Below are 15,489 nucleotides of genomic sequence, written 5' to 3' on the forward strand. Positions count from 1 at the left end.
TGTTGTGAGAAATGACAAGGAGATTCATGTTCATATGTGAATGATGCGCTGTGTAGAAAGCGCAAGTTCAGCTAGTTTTAAAGTAATTTCAAAATGGACAGCTTGGGTGATATTTTATATGAAGGGTTGGTCTTTTTCGCTTGAAATTTTGATCAACGGAAGAGTTTCCATCATAATCAATATTACTTTTCCTCCCTACACCATTGTTACTAAGTAACGAATCCCTTGCACCCTCAGTTGATCAATATCTACCCTTAATTAATTAATTGGTCTGTGAACGCTCGCTCACTGGTTTTTGTTTGTATCATGCAAAGAAATGGCATTTGCATCACCTTTCTACAACACTAACCGAAATCACTTGTTTTACCATTAATTTACTTAAATTTGATTTAAAATACGCGCAGAGCATAGCTATACGTTTATTGTAAAAATTATTAACAACAGTTTCACCAACTATTCACTTTGGCTTCATTATACACTATGAATACACAGGTAGTGACAGAAATACACTGGCGAATACAGTCAGTAAATACACAGGTTCTGTCACTACCTCTGTATTCATAGTGTATAGTATAATGAAGCCAAAGTGAATAGGCCTAGTTGGTGAATATATATAAAATATAGTGTCTGATATACACTCTGTAAAGAAAAAATAGCGACACCTCAATTCTTAAACTAACTTACACAGAAAACCATAGTTGCAGCCCGTTAGAAGAGGAATAGAAGGAAATAAATAGTGGGATAGTTCATTTGCGTTATCTGTGACACCTGTGGTGTAGGACATCGCTTGTCAATTGTTGGTGTATCAGTAGTACTTTCGATAGATGGCACTGAGTGCTTCTCGTAAATTATTGTAGTAAGAATTCTGCATTGCATTTGTGATGTGTAGGCTGAGGTAAATAGCATTTTATGATTGTTCTTTGCTTTCTCATTGTTTCGACAGTGTGTCAAGTGGCAAAATTTTTGTTGTGCAATGTTGTTTGTGTGTGATATTGTTGCTACATGTGGACTGTAAACAAATAAGATGGGTAAGAAATGTGAGTTGTGGCAAATCTCTAAAGGAATAGATGGAATTCTGAAAATCCATCATTCTACGGCAGGAAGAGTAATTCACAAGTGGAAACAGCATAACAAATCGTCCCTTCGTCAACAGTGTGAAAGAAAAAAGAAAGCATCACCCAGAGCAGATTGCTAAATGAAATCACTAGCACCGCAGATTTAATGAGTGATTTCCCCAAAAATCGCTTTTGTAGTTTGACATGATCTTGGAACTGCAGTTACTTGTACAACTGTATTGTCTTGACTGTATGAAGAGGATATTACAAAGAGAAAACCGCGTAGAAAGTCGAAACTGACAAAACACAGAGGACTTCAACATGTAGTTTTATGAGTCGATATGCAACTTGGACTTATGACAACTGAAAGCATGTCGTTTTCTTCATTGAAAAGAAGTTTAGAATATTGGGAAACGGTAGTGGTGTGAAGTTGTGGATACGAACAAGCAAGGAACTTGACAAGGATTTTGTTTAAGAGATTCAAATATTCAGTTACTGAGTGATGATATGGGCATGGTTCACCGTTAAAGACGTCAGAACGACGGATATATGTGAAGGATCGTTTGATGCACGAAAATATCTTCAAATTCTGGTACGTAAAGTTCTTACAACAGCTAAATATGACTTCTGAAAAAAATATAGACTACTTCCTTTCCCAGGACGATAATGCTTCATGTCACCGAGCCAAAATTGTTAATACGTGGTTCAAGAATATGACTATTTAGAGACTCGTGTGGCCTACAAACTCACCCGACATGAATCCAGTTGAAAATTTGTGGATCAATATGAGTAGAAATTTCAATAGACAACTATCTCAAATAGAATGGAATTCAAGGAACAGATAATCCGGGTGTTATTCCGTGATATCGAGGTTGCATTTTGCAATAGCTTTGTTACCAATGCGGGAAGCCCATGGTGCACATACAAAATACTAGTTTGGTGTATCGTACTTCTCGATGTTTGCACACAATATGTCTTACCCTAAAGAAATTCCATTTCTTGTTTTCTGCTATTGTTGTTGATCTTTTTCAGTTTTATGAATTACTCTTCCTACAAACGATTTTGCTCAAAACACACATAGCTACTTATATATGCATATAAATTCACTAAATTCATGTCAAAAGCCTGAAACTCTGGTGCAAGTATTAAGAATGAACTGCTCATTAGGAATATGCCTTGTAATATTATCAGGAATTCATGTAAAAGTTCATATTGATTAAAGTATGTTGAGAAAACCATATTAGAGCAAGTGTCGCTATTTTTTCTTTACAGAGTGTATATATTGTAAATTCACGGGCAGGGCTAAAAATTCCGGCCGTACAGACCTCTAAGTCACATAGCCACAGCAGCAGTATCGTTATCCACCAGTGTCCAAGGGCGACCCATGTTGTGGTTTCCAAGGGGGGGCAAGTATAAGCGACGTTTCAAATATAGTTTCAAATTTTGCTATAACTAATGTAAAAATTCTATTGGGTTTTCGATATTCCCAAGTACAATTTCCTCTTGGGGGGGGCAAGCGCCCCATCTTGTCCCCCTGATGGGCCCCTTGCCAGTGTCCACTCTTATTATTAATTTAAAATTGTGTAAACAGCGCGTGTTATCAAAAGAAGTAACTGAAGTCTGAATTTTAGAAGCTACTATGCACAGCACTGCCACTAGCAAGTTTGAGAACATAACACGTTCGCTAAGCGCAAGCTAAGTGTTGCCACACACACACACAAAAGATATATTATTGTTTACTAACGGTACCCGACAGGAAAACCCGGACATATGGCAAGCCTAGCTTTGATCAAATTTTATTTTGACTTAAGTTGTAAGTAAAGCTAAGAAAAACAGGATTCAAAGGAAAACAGTTAATGGATGAAATGTTACTAACCTTTCCATCATGAATGTTAATCTTGTCCAATATATTGGAAAAGCTAAATTTAGTTCCTGTGAGGTCTAACAGACGGAAAAGTGCAGTGAGTTTGTTACCATGCATCAGTTCATCAACCACTGTGTTCAGTTGAGTGAAATTGAACAGGTTTGTAAACTGGGGCTGAAATGAAAAAAAGAAAAAGTATTTCATAAAATTTGTTATTTATACAATATAATTCAATGCATAATGTGAATAAATTTGTGATTTTAATGTTTTATTGCAAGCCTGGAAGGCCACATAGAAATATGTAAGTGTTACACTGATTAATAATTCAAATAAAACAGTTATAAAATATCAATAAATGGAGAAAATTAAGATCTCAATAAATTAAAGTTTAAATTATATATTTCTCGTATGTTTTTTTAAAAAATATATAAACATAAATAAGGAAAATACTTTTTTTTTATTTTTAATTTTACTTTGGAATCTAAGATGAAATCCATGTAGGCACCTTCATATGGTGATAATTGAACTGCGTTTTGGACTTTCGCTTGTCATCATCATCATCATCACCATAACTGGTAGATCACTTGCCGCAATTAAGAAGCTTTCATTCTCCACGCTAATCGTAACCTCCGCTATGATTTTTCTGTTTTGATATCGTCCATTAATTGCAGTCTCCTTCTCCCTCTCAGTCTCTTTCCTGCCATCATACTCTCTAGCAGGTCCCTCATGATACAGTTTCTTCTTACCCAATGCCCCAAGCCAATAACACCTAACGATGACGTGTCCCACAAAGAATTTTCTAAATCATTCCATTCTGTGTGTGCAGGGACAATGATGTTTCGAACAAACTCTGTTTCAGTGATGAGGCTACGCGTCATGTGGCGGGAAGAGTGCATAAACAGAATGTTCGTATCTGGAGAACTGAAAAGGTTCATAAAATCGTTGAAATTATACGTGATTCACCAAGAAACAAATGTGTTCTATGCCATTTCATCTTCCAAAGTGTACGCTTTGTACTTGTTTTCCGGACAAACTGTGACTAGAGAAATATTACTACACTTTTATGGCAATGTTAGGAATTATTTTAATTGAGAAACTGTCACTCAGCTGGATTGGACGAGCTGCTCACAAGGATCAGCCTCTATGTTGGCCATTATGTTCACTAGACTTAAACACCTGCGATTTTTTCTGCGGAAACATAGCCAGTATTTACAGAGGACTCTTTCTTAACTGGTCGTCAGCTTAACCGACCATCGTCCAAGAAATAAGTTTGTTTCGTTATCAGTCGCGTTCGGGCCTTATAACAATTATAAAAATAAAAATGAAATGAAATCTTTAAGTTTTACGTCCCACGGTTATGCCGGTTAGGCTAAAGGAGACGGTGATGATGAGAGGTGAGTGAAATGGTGTAATGAAGAAAGTGAAAGGAAACGGGAGAACCCCGTTGGCTAAAAGAGACAATGACTAAAGAAACTGAACGATGATGGAAGAATTGGTGAAATGTGAATGTGGGAGGAAAGAGGAGTACCACGAGTAAATCCAGGGATACGATGTTGTCCACCACAAATTTACTTGGACGAGGATCGAATCCGGGACCCCAACGCACCAGAGGCAATTACTTTACCACTGAGCTACTGTGCCACCTTGAAATAATTGAAATCATTTTGAAACACCCTGTACAAATCAATGCCATAAACAAATCAAGATGACAATGGAACTGGACAATCTTAACGTTGCGCAAAATTTCCACCATCTTGATTTTTTTTTTCGTTTGATTTATGTGGGAAATCATGTTTTGTTTTGTTTGAAACGAACTCGATTTGAATGGTTTCACTCAAGTTAAGTTCGTCTTCAAATGTATTTAAATGTACGGTATTTTGTGAAAATTAAATTTTTTGATGTAATTTTTAGTTTTAATATTTAATAATAGAATTTAATTTCAAGTAATAATTAATTTATATGTAATGCAAATTAATTTTGGAAAGGCAAGCAATATTTAACTAGAACTGAAGAAGACAGCAATAAAATCACGTGATTCAAATTTCAACTCATTTCAAAGAAAACAGGAAAAATATTACCCAATATAATTTAACAGATTAAAAATTAAATAAAGCGCTTTTAAACAATACTGTTATGTCATTGTAAAAATACTTTAAGGAGTGTCGTATGATTTTTTCCCAGGTGACTATATAGGGTGTTTCAAAACATCGATAACGTTTGGGTGATTCCTGACACCAAAGTAACACAAAAAGTATAGACGAACCTGGGTGCACAAATGCTTCCTTTTGAAGTTATAAGCTGCCGAAAACATGAAAAAATGAACTTTAAAGGTCCATAGCTTCAAACCAATGGGACCTATCGTAGTCGGGTCAAAAGTTCACTTAGGAACTAATATGTGTGCTATCCAAAAATGCGTGTTTCAGAATCCTAAGGTACTGACGCAACATATTTTATAGAGAGAGTTTGGCTACGGGCATATAATTTGAAGTACTCACCAACTACCCCTACAAAAATTATTGCGGAAGTACCGCAGGGTTCTGAAACTTGGATATTTGGATACAGCATATATTAGTTCCTAAGTTGACCCGACTACGGTAGGTCCCATAGTATTAGAGCTATGGATCTTTGAACTTCTCTTTTTCATGTTTTCACTAGCCTATAACTCTGAAAGGAAGCATTTGTGCACCCAGGTTGGTGTATACTTTTCGTCTTACCTTGATGTCAGGAATCACCTGCCAAACGTTGTCGGTCTTGTTTTAAAACACCCTGTATAAGGGCTCTCTCAGAGGCGCCTCGTGAGAGAAGTCGTACCGGTAAAAATAAGTTTTATTTTTACTTCAAGCTAAACAAGAAAAGTTTCGAAAGTACTGATTGTTGTATACTACAAGTAGTACATTAGATAATCTTTTTTTTCTCGTAGTCTAAAAGCGAAAACTTTTACCGATGTGATTTCCTTTACGTGCCGCCTCTCTACCCCTAATTTGTTGTTGAATTGCATCCAAGGATGACCTCCTGTGTCTTTGAATAACAACGCAGATTGCAGTGTTTTTTTTTTTCAGGTCGCAGCCAATCAAAAGTGTTGAAAAGCGTTTTTACAGCGACTGTGAAAAACTACAGGTAACGATCGAATGGGGAGAGAGAGGAAAAAGAAGCACTCGATATGATAGGCCTACGGTCGGTCGCCTAGATATGAAGGTCACCCATCGATGGATCGAACTAGCGAAATGTCAGACGCCCTGGAAAATGTCACTCAGGGGGTATCCCAAGAGGGATGAAGAGTTTGGCGGGAGATATAGTGAAAAAAAAGGGGAGGTGAAGCAAAAACGGAAAATTCTCTTAAGTTATTTGACCTCTGGTGACACGAGAAAATGTCTTTTTTTTTTCCCTCATCATTTCTGTAACAGTGTCAGTGTGAAGCATTCATGAATATACGGTATAGATTCCCCACAATTCTTGAAGCCAAAAATACTACGTCTCAAAAGTCGGTTAGTAGGTCAACTAAAACGGACACAATTAGACCATCATAGATTGCGAGAACACGGATTCTACATTTAACACACGGATTCCTCGCTGTTGAGAAGCGATTCCTTTTTTCGTTTCACTCTCTGATAAAGAATAAATGACCTTTTAACGTTGCCGCGTTACAATATTGCCAGTACATTGGGTTTGTTTATGGAGCGTTGCGGGTACCATTTCACTTTCTGTAGAGGAAACAGGAAATATTCATGTACTTCGTTTATAAATTTTTCGCTCTAATTAAGGTTGCTATAAGCAAAGATGTGTTCTTTTGTCTCAGCACGTTTCTTGCTGTTATTGAACCGAATGTGAGTGAAAGTGTTTAGACTGCTGATTTTAAAGTCTGATTAGTGCATTCCTACTATTTTTTAAAACCAACTTGGAAAAAAAGGATAAAAGGTTCTCAATTCGACTCATTTATACAGGGTGTTTCAAAACACCACCGACAACGTTTGAGAGGTGACACCTGACACCAAGATAAGACAAAAAGTATAGACGAACCTGGGTGCACAAATGCTTCCTTTCGGAGTTATAGGCTGCCGAAATCATGAAAAATTGAACTTTAAAGGTCCATAGTTCTAAAAATATGGGACCTACCGTAGTCGTATCAAGACTTCACTTATGAAGTAATATGTTCACTATCCAAAAATACATGCTTCACAATCCTATGGTACTTACACAAGAAATTTTATAGAGGGGTTTGGCTACCGGCATATAATATAAAGTACTCACCAACTGCCTCTATGAAAATTGTCGCGGAAGTACTGCAGGATTCTGAAACTTGGATATTTGGATAGGGCATATATTAGTTCCTACGTGAAGTCTTCACCCGATTACGGTAGATCCCATAGTTTTATAGCTATAGACCTTTAAAGTTCATTTTTGTATGTTTTCGGCAGCCTATATCTCCGAAAGGAAGCATATGTGCACCCAGTGTGGTCTATACTTTTTATCTTATCTTGGTGTCAGGAATCACCTGCCAAACATTGTCGGTTTTGTTTTGAAACACCCTGTACACATATAGGTTCTGGATATGTTCACATGTAACTTCGAAATAGGAGCACCGATTTTGATAATTCTTTTCTTTTCTTTTTTCTTTCTTTCTTTCTTTCTTTCTTTCTTTTTTTTGAAAGATGTCCCGGTGGTACCACATAAATTTCATTAAGATAAAATTATAGTTTTCGGTGCTAGACCCTGAAACACCTCATTGGTTTCAATGTGAAATAACATAATTGTGTGATCAAGCATCACTAATTTTGTTGATTTGAAGTCGATTAAAATTATTTTGTTTGAAATTTCTATAGTCTATGCCTTATAAAATCACATTTCTACGCATAGAGTAAGAATGTGGAATAAGAGTTTCATTAAATCACGTGACTGCAAACTGTGGCGCCGCCACTCAAAGCAGTTCGGGTAGCAGGAAATACTGAAAACAAGAGCGAATCAAATCATTTAGAGTGCGTGGGTTTCATACAATTAGCCAGTGATAAAATTAGCTATACTGCCAGTAGAAGACGGCGCGATTAGTTACGACTGCAGCCGGCAGGGTCGCTGATATCACTTTTGTTGCATTGTGGGAACGATTTGAATTTCAGTTAGGTATATAGGGAGTGGTGTATCAGGGTGATAAGACTTCGTATATTGCCACTGTATGCCTACTACACAATGTTGTTAAAAAAAAAATATCCACTCATATTACTTTCAAAAGGTATGTATTCATTTGTGTAGAAGGACTTATATCAAACAAATGTATAATTTTATTTAAGGTGGTTATCAAAAGAATGGAAACACATGTAGTTTGCAACACATAAATCAAAGATGTATAGTCTGGTAACACTGATTATACGTATGAGAAATCTGTCGTACTTAATAGTTAGATATTCGACTGTAGAACGTCAGAAGGGTTAGAACGGAGACGTGTATCAAAGTATGAAGATGGTGATGAAGCAGAATGAAAGGCCTCTCTGAAGGAGCACAGTTAGTTGGTGCAAGTATACTTAAGGCGGGCAGTATACTTAAGGCGCGAGAGAGCCTCCAAACCGATGGCGCCCAAAAGAACTTACGGCATATATAAGAGAGTTATTTTTAAAGTAAGATCCGATTGTCAATAAAAAAAAAAAAAAAAAAAAAAACAGTAAAGATTAGTTCCATACACACATTTTTAGCTATTTCCTATGTATACATTAAACTATTTTTCTGTGTACTTACCATGTTTGTTTAAATATTTATTATAGCATTCAACAAGTTTTTGTACGCCCACGTCGTAGAAATCATCTGCCTGTGAACAAAGCCAATATTTAACCGTCGCTTTCACTACGGCTATTGACTATGTTCGTTGTTTGTGACGAAATGCGCACTTGCGCTATCTCTGAATATGCCTTTGGCATGAGGCGACTCCAGTTGCAATCGTAGTGTCAGTGTATATGAATCAGTGGGCAGTTGAAATGTTTCATCAAATGCATGTCCCCATTCTGCTACTCAAATTCAAGAGTTAATCAGATCTTTGCAATAGGACCTACTGGACCACTCACTGTATAGCACGGATCTTGCGCCGAGCGATTATAATCTGTTCCCTTACCTGAAGCAGTTTCTCGCCGGTCAGCGGTTTCACACCAATGAGAAAGTAAAAACAACAATTGAAAATTGGCTTCGGTCACAGGCGGGGGATTTCTATGACGTGGGTATACAAAAAACTTCTCAAACGCTATGGTGAATGTTTAAACGATGATGGTAAGTAACCATGTAGAAAAATAGCTTAATATGTACAGAGGAAATAATAAAAATAATATATGGCACCATTTTACTAATTTTGTTTCTGTTGACAATTGGAACTTTAAAAAAATAGGCCTCGTATATGCAATTATAAAGGAAGTATATATTAATATTTTATAAACTACAGCTAGTTCTGCTTCCGAATAACCGATAATAAGTAAGGCATGTTTTTATATTATTTTTTAACACAAAATAATATTTCTTGCGTTCTATTTTTTAAATAATTCAATTTTTTAAATGCACTTACCGGTAGTATTTCCAAAAGAGAAACATTAAGGGATTTAATATCAGATACACTAATGGCGCTCGTGTTCCCATTTTTTAAAGCCTCCTTGAATTTGTCTGGCATCATTTCCAGTATCTTGTTAAAACGTCTATGGAAGAAAAGAATATATAACTTTAGAAATGAATATACACTGTGTTTCAAAAAGAATGGCCTGATCTTGGACGGTAATAATTACGAACATGGGACGTGCCGGCGAGGAAATGAGTGTTGTTTGAATGCGTGGCCTAGTTTCAGAAAATCGCCGTTAGATATCAGTCAATGCGTCTTCTTAGTTTGCAGTCAGTCAGAAGTAAGATGGCGTCCACTCAACAGAAGGCGTTGTGTGTACTGCAGTTTGCAAAGACTGAGTCAGTGATTTTGATCCAGCCTGCTTTTCGTCTGTGTTTTGGCATTGATCCGCCTGCATCCAAAAACATTCGTCGTTGGTATCACCAATTTGAAAAGACAGGATGCTTGTGAAAAGATAAGTGTCCTAGTCGGCCTTGTACATCCGATGAAATGACGAATTTAGCTATCGTCTAGATGTTGTTCGTGCTACTGCTGGTGGACACATAGAGCGTTTGTAATAGCATAGCTAAAACTTGAAGATTTTGAGAGTATTTTGCAATATATCCCATATTTGTAGTATGTTTTTTATCAATACATGTGGACTTTTAAAATCAGGTCATTCATTTTGAAACACCCAGTATTATAAAGCATAACAAGAGGAACTATAACCTAACATTTGAATATAGAGGGCAGAATCGTAGCTACTCATCTTTAATCTATAGATTAAACCCGGAAAACAATTGAACAATGATTCGTTCATTGGTACTGGAAGTAACGATATTTAAATTTACTCAAAGCAGTTTTTTAAATATTAGCAACATAACAAGATTTAAAAATTGATTACGTGTCTCACTATAAACAAGGCTACCAAAAATATTTATTTAGTTGAAACTCAAATATAGACTATAAATATTGAAACATTCCATATTCGCAGAGCCAATAAATACATATGATAGCAGTAGCCATGATATCTGTAACAAAATTTCGCTAAATTAGCGTTATCCTCTAACAGTCAAACATTCTTTTATTTCCATTAGTAAAATAATGCTTTCAGGAATATTTGTTTTTAAAAATATAACATGAACTTGTTTACTTGATAACATTTTCAATAGAATTAAAGTTAATGTAGAAAATACATAAATCTTTTGAAAAAGAATAACATTCGTGATGAACATAGTATGAATTACAATATTATCATTTTAATTGAATTTTTAATGTGAAGCTATAGCTTCGTTAATAATAAGACATTGGTTAAGTTTAAGGAAATTGTACGAAGCGCGTTCGGAAAGTAACCTCCGATTAGCCAGTGTGTGTGAAGTAATGGGAGCAGGGCTACCACCTTTGCACATAGGCACACAGTAGATCAATCTTCTGCATCCAGCCGTGGTAGCGTGAAGGTTGTCTGATCAATAATTCCACTTTTGTGGCGTTTCAAAATGTGTGCTGCAATAGAAAACCGTTCCAAGTGCGAGCTGTTTTACGTTTTCTTATGGCAAAACAATATTCCGCAGCAGCTATTCTTTGGGAGCTTTGATTCGTGTATGGACCAAATGTGATGAGTAAAGGAGTCGTTCTCGAGTGGGTTCGTTCATTTAAAAGTGGACGAACAAACATTCATGACGAAGAGAGGCCTGGCAGGTCATCAGTGCTCACTCGTTCAGATGGAAAAATTTGTGAAAATCAACGTTTCACAATCTCGGAGCTTTCCGACGAATTTCCACAAATTTTCAGCACGGTTTTCTTTTTTATATGGCAGTGACACAGAGGTTATGGCTACGGTCACAGTAGAGACCTGCACGGGCCGGGCTTGGGCGGGCCGACTCTGTTATTTCTTTGGGCCGGGCCGGGCTGGGGCCGATCAATTGCAATTCTTTAATAATTATTGACTTTCGTTAAACGATAATTGGAATAAAGCCAAACGTTGAAGAAGTGTGTCCGTGAAAAATGTTACAAAGAATGCAATAGCTATTTACAGTTTGTGTTGTTTAGCGATTCCCTTTCACTATAGAGTATTGCAGGCATTATGCGGTAAATTGAGCTCTGACCTTGACCTTCACTGAACTCAAAATATAACAAGAAGGGGTGGGAATGTTTTGCCTGTCGCTAAACAATATTGCCATCTTCACTTTATGCTAAAAATCAATTAAGTTAGATTTTTGTTACAGGGAATGGAGTTTTTGTTCTCTTGATGACAGGCAAAGTTCTGGGAGGCAATGGTACCATTCGGAAGGCAAACGTCAGGTTGTGAACCAAAGTTTAGAAAATGTTTCTGAGGGTTACGTCAAATTTAGTACTAAATTTTGAAAAAGATTCGGGCTCGAGCAAATTTTTTTAAAAATTTATCGGGCCGGGGTCGGGCCAAAAACTTTAAAAATTTATCGGGCCCGGGCCGGGCTTAGGCCAAGAAATTTGAAAAACTTATCGGGCTGGGCCGGGGTCGGGCCGAAAATCTCCAAAACTTTTCGAGCCCGGGCTGGGCCGGGCCTAGATACGTTCGGGCTGGATTGGGCTTGGGCCGAAAAATTCGGCCTGTGCAGGTCTCTAGGTCACAGACTGACTCAAGACACAAACCTTGAGATTTTATGCTGATGGAATTTCTAAGCTAGTGCAGAGAAAGAACAAAGCTGAAACGTTTATGGAAACTATGTTGAAAAGTAGAGCAAAAAAGTAGTTTTCAGACGTACATAATAAATTATTCTTATTTACTTTGGTGTTTCTTTTTTAACCAACCGGAGGTTACTTTCGGAACGGTCCTCGTAAAATCACAGGTAAACTTAAGTATTCAGTATCTATCAAAGGCATTGTTTTTAAAGAACAAACGACTGCACCGACAGAAACAAACGCTATTTGATAAGAAGAAAAGGAATTTTAAACTGTTTTGATATCTCATAGAACCAAGAACAATCCTCATTACAAGGGTTGCTGAAAAAGTAAACTTCTTTCACTTTACTGTTGCCCAAAAGATTACACCAATTTAGTACAGGTAGAGTTGAGATGTGCATCACAAACATATCTATATTATAACGAATTAATTTTTGATGAGATATTACTTTTACTCATATTAGAAGTTATGTTCTAAAGTTAGTAACATATAAAAATAATGAGAGTTCAGACGATTTCAAATCACAACCTGACAAACAAGGATTTAATTGATAGTTATGTTGAAATATCGCCATCTGAACTTGAGCACAACATTCTTCACCTGCAGTGGCATATTTAGGGGGGGGGGGGCTTCCGGGCTTAAAGCCCCCCAAATTTTATTTATTATATTAAAGTAAATGACGTATCTTGTAGAATTTTCACATTTCCAGGATTAAAGTTAGCAAAGTCCCCCCCCTGAAACAAAATCGTAAATACGCCACTATTCACCTGATAAGTCATTGTTCTTACAAATTTCCCAAGAATGCATTGGTCCCTATCTTACTCATTCTCAGACCCACGAGAGATGTCTTATCAGGTGGGACTATATGTGGGGCTTCCCTCAACTTCATCTATACCTAATACAAAATAAAGTTTCTATAGAACACAATTTTGAAAGGAATTTGATGATCATTAAAAAATAAATAAATGAAAACTGTACGCGTGAAACTTTACAGATACACTTGCGGTGACGCTATCCAACCTTACATGTACTACACGAGTGTAATGTCATGTCTCCAATTGCAAATATTTTGCAAAGATAGATACAGAGATAATTACTGAGAAAAGTGTAATTTGTCAACAATTGTTTCTAGTAGAGGCTAAACATAACTTGCATATAATAAAGAAAAAAGGATTTATATAAGTAGATAAGTACTTACTTGGCGTCCATTGCTGATTTCAGAATAAGAAAAGAAATGAAATATGAGAAATCTTAAAATGTTTAGCTACACACCAATACTATTAAAGTTAAACACGCAAATACTAAATAGTAAGACTATCCATGGCTTTGGATTGATTATTTTAACAAAAGAAACACTGACCAAAGCTTAAAACTCACTTTATTTTAAATTATAATTTGTAACGGTTTCGGATATCTAACATATCCTTCTTCAGACACTATCGACGATCTGATTGTCGATAGTATCTGAAGAAGGATATGCTAGATATCCGAAACCGTTACAAATTATAATTTAAAATAAAGTGAGTTTTAAGCTTTGGTCAGTGTTTCTTTTGTTAAAATAAAAACAAATACTACAAATACAAATACAATATGCTTAATATTTCATGCAAAATAACTTAGACAAAGTTTAACAATTTCATTAAAAGATTGAAATTAAATTGAAACATATTAAGAATCTATTCTCAATTTCTGATTTTACATACCGAACTGGTAATCTAAAATACTACTGTGTATATGAGGAGTTGTGTAAATATTTAACAAAATGTCCCAATACATCCTGTTATTTACAATTTCAGAAAGACGTAGACTCGGTTAGGAGGGAAACATTGTACAGCGGGGGACACTTCTAAATGGTACAGCCATATGGAGATTTACGGCTAAGGTGTACCATTTAGAAGTGTCCCCCGCTGTACAACATCCTTACAGAATTTGGAATACCGAGAAATATAGTGAGATTAATTAAGATGTGTTTAAATGAATCCAAAACTAAAGTTAGAGTTGAAAAATTCTTGTCCAGGAGCTTTCACGTCGAGAATGGCCTGAAACAAGAAGATGCATTGTCGCCATTATTATTCAACTTTGTCCTGGAATACGTTATAACAGGGATGCAAATAAGCAACAAAATTTTACTCGCCCAAGATAAAAGCTACTAGCCCACATTCCATAATAGAAATCATTTATTTACCTTCGGTATGATATTAAATACTCGCCCGCACCGAGGAACCACTCGCCCCGGGGCGAGTGGTTATTTGCATCCCTGCGCTATAAGCAAAATCGAAGATAGCAACCGGGGCCTAGAGCCAGGCACGTAGCCAGGATTTCGTAAACGGAGGGAGGGGGGGGGGGTCCGTGACATGACATACTATGGTCATCACACCAGGGGTTCGATCTGGCAACATATATTGGTTTGTTAGGAAAATAAAATGAGAATATGTTAGTAGGTGTTTTAGTAACAAACTATGAAGAAATCTCGAATAAAAGAATAAAATAAAGAACTGAAAAAGGTTTTACAATATTTACGTTGCTTCTTTTGTTCATTCAAATATGTATAACAATTTTCCTTTCATTATGACGTCAACTATTATAAAAAGTACATATCCACTAATATCAAAAGTACATATTCAATAATGTCTTGTAAAATATTTTTACAATATCTGTGTTAAAGGAGGAGTAGAAAACTGTTTCTGAAACAACATGTTTTATACTGCAAAGAAGCGATGACGAAAAATTATGATTAAACGTGTCCACACTGTTACAGAACTGTACTACCGGTATGCTTCCGAAAGCTTGAAATTTCCGTGATTAATAGCAGAAATTCTGAGAATTCCGTAACTTTTCTAGACATGTCAAATTCCCTGACTTTGCCAGGATATCCCGCTCATTCGCCACCATGTACTGTAGGTAATATAAATCTTCTCATAAGAAAGAATAGCCAAAAGTTTGCTATACATTTGTATTTTTAACGATGATCCTTCTTTTTCTCGTTTCTTTTTGTTTCATCCTTCCTTAAATCTTTCAATTCTGGGGGCCGCGGGGGCTAAGTGGTAGAGCGTTCACCTCTGGTGTTTGGAGTCCAGGATTCGATCCCAGCCCCCGCCAAATGAACTTTGTGGTGGACAAACACCGTGTGCGTGGGTTTTCTCGAGGTTCTTCCGTTTCCTCCCACTTTCTTCATTCCACCATTTCATTCATTATTCATCATCACCGTCTCCTTTAGCCTAACCGGCATAACCGTCGGACGTAAAACTCAAAGATTTCCTTTCATTTCATCTCTTTCAATTCTGGTTTCGAGGGGGGGTCCGGACCCCTTGCACCCCCCTTGGCTACGTGCCTGCCTAGAGCTGAA

General features: G+C 36.6%; 1 protein-coding gene across 4 annotated transcripts in view; it reads right to left on the reverse strand.

The window, feature by feature from the left end:
- LOC145664982 (uncharacterized) overlaps positions 1–15,489 on the reverse strand; it is a 536,351-nt gene that overhangs the window by 127,064 nt on the left and 393,798 nt on the right. For 3 of the 4 annotated variants that reach the window (XM_081732149.1, XM_081732151.1, XM_081732150.1), the window contains exons 5-7: positions 13,342–13,354; positions 9,455–9,581; positions 2,932–3,093 (exon numbers count right to left, since the gene is read on the reverse strand). In XM_081732149.1, the coding sequence (XP_081588275.1) occupies positions 2,932–3,093; positions 9,455–9,581; positions 13,342–13,354 (302 nt within the window). The remainder of the gene's footprint in view (positions 1–2,931; positions 3,094–9,454; positions 9,582–13,341; positions 13,355–15,489) is intronic. The other variant, XM_081732153.1, reaches the window with a different exon arrangement.

This window comes from Thermobia domestica, chromosome 11, assembly GCF_964235325.1.
Source record: "Thermobia domestica chromosome 11, izTheDome1.hap1.1, whole genome shotgun sequence".
In the NCBI taxonomy this organism is placed as follows: domain Eukaryota; kingdom Metazoa; phylum Arthropoda; class Insecta; order Zygentoma; family Lepismatidae; genus Thermobia; species Thermobia domestica.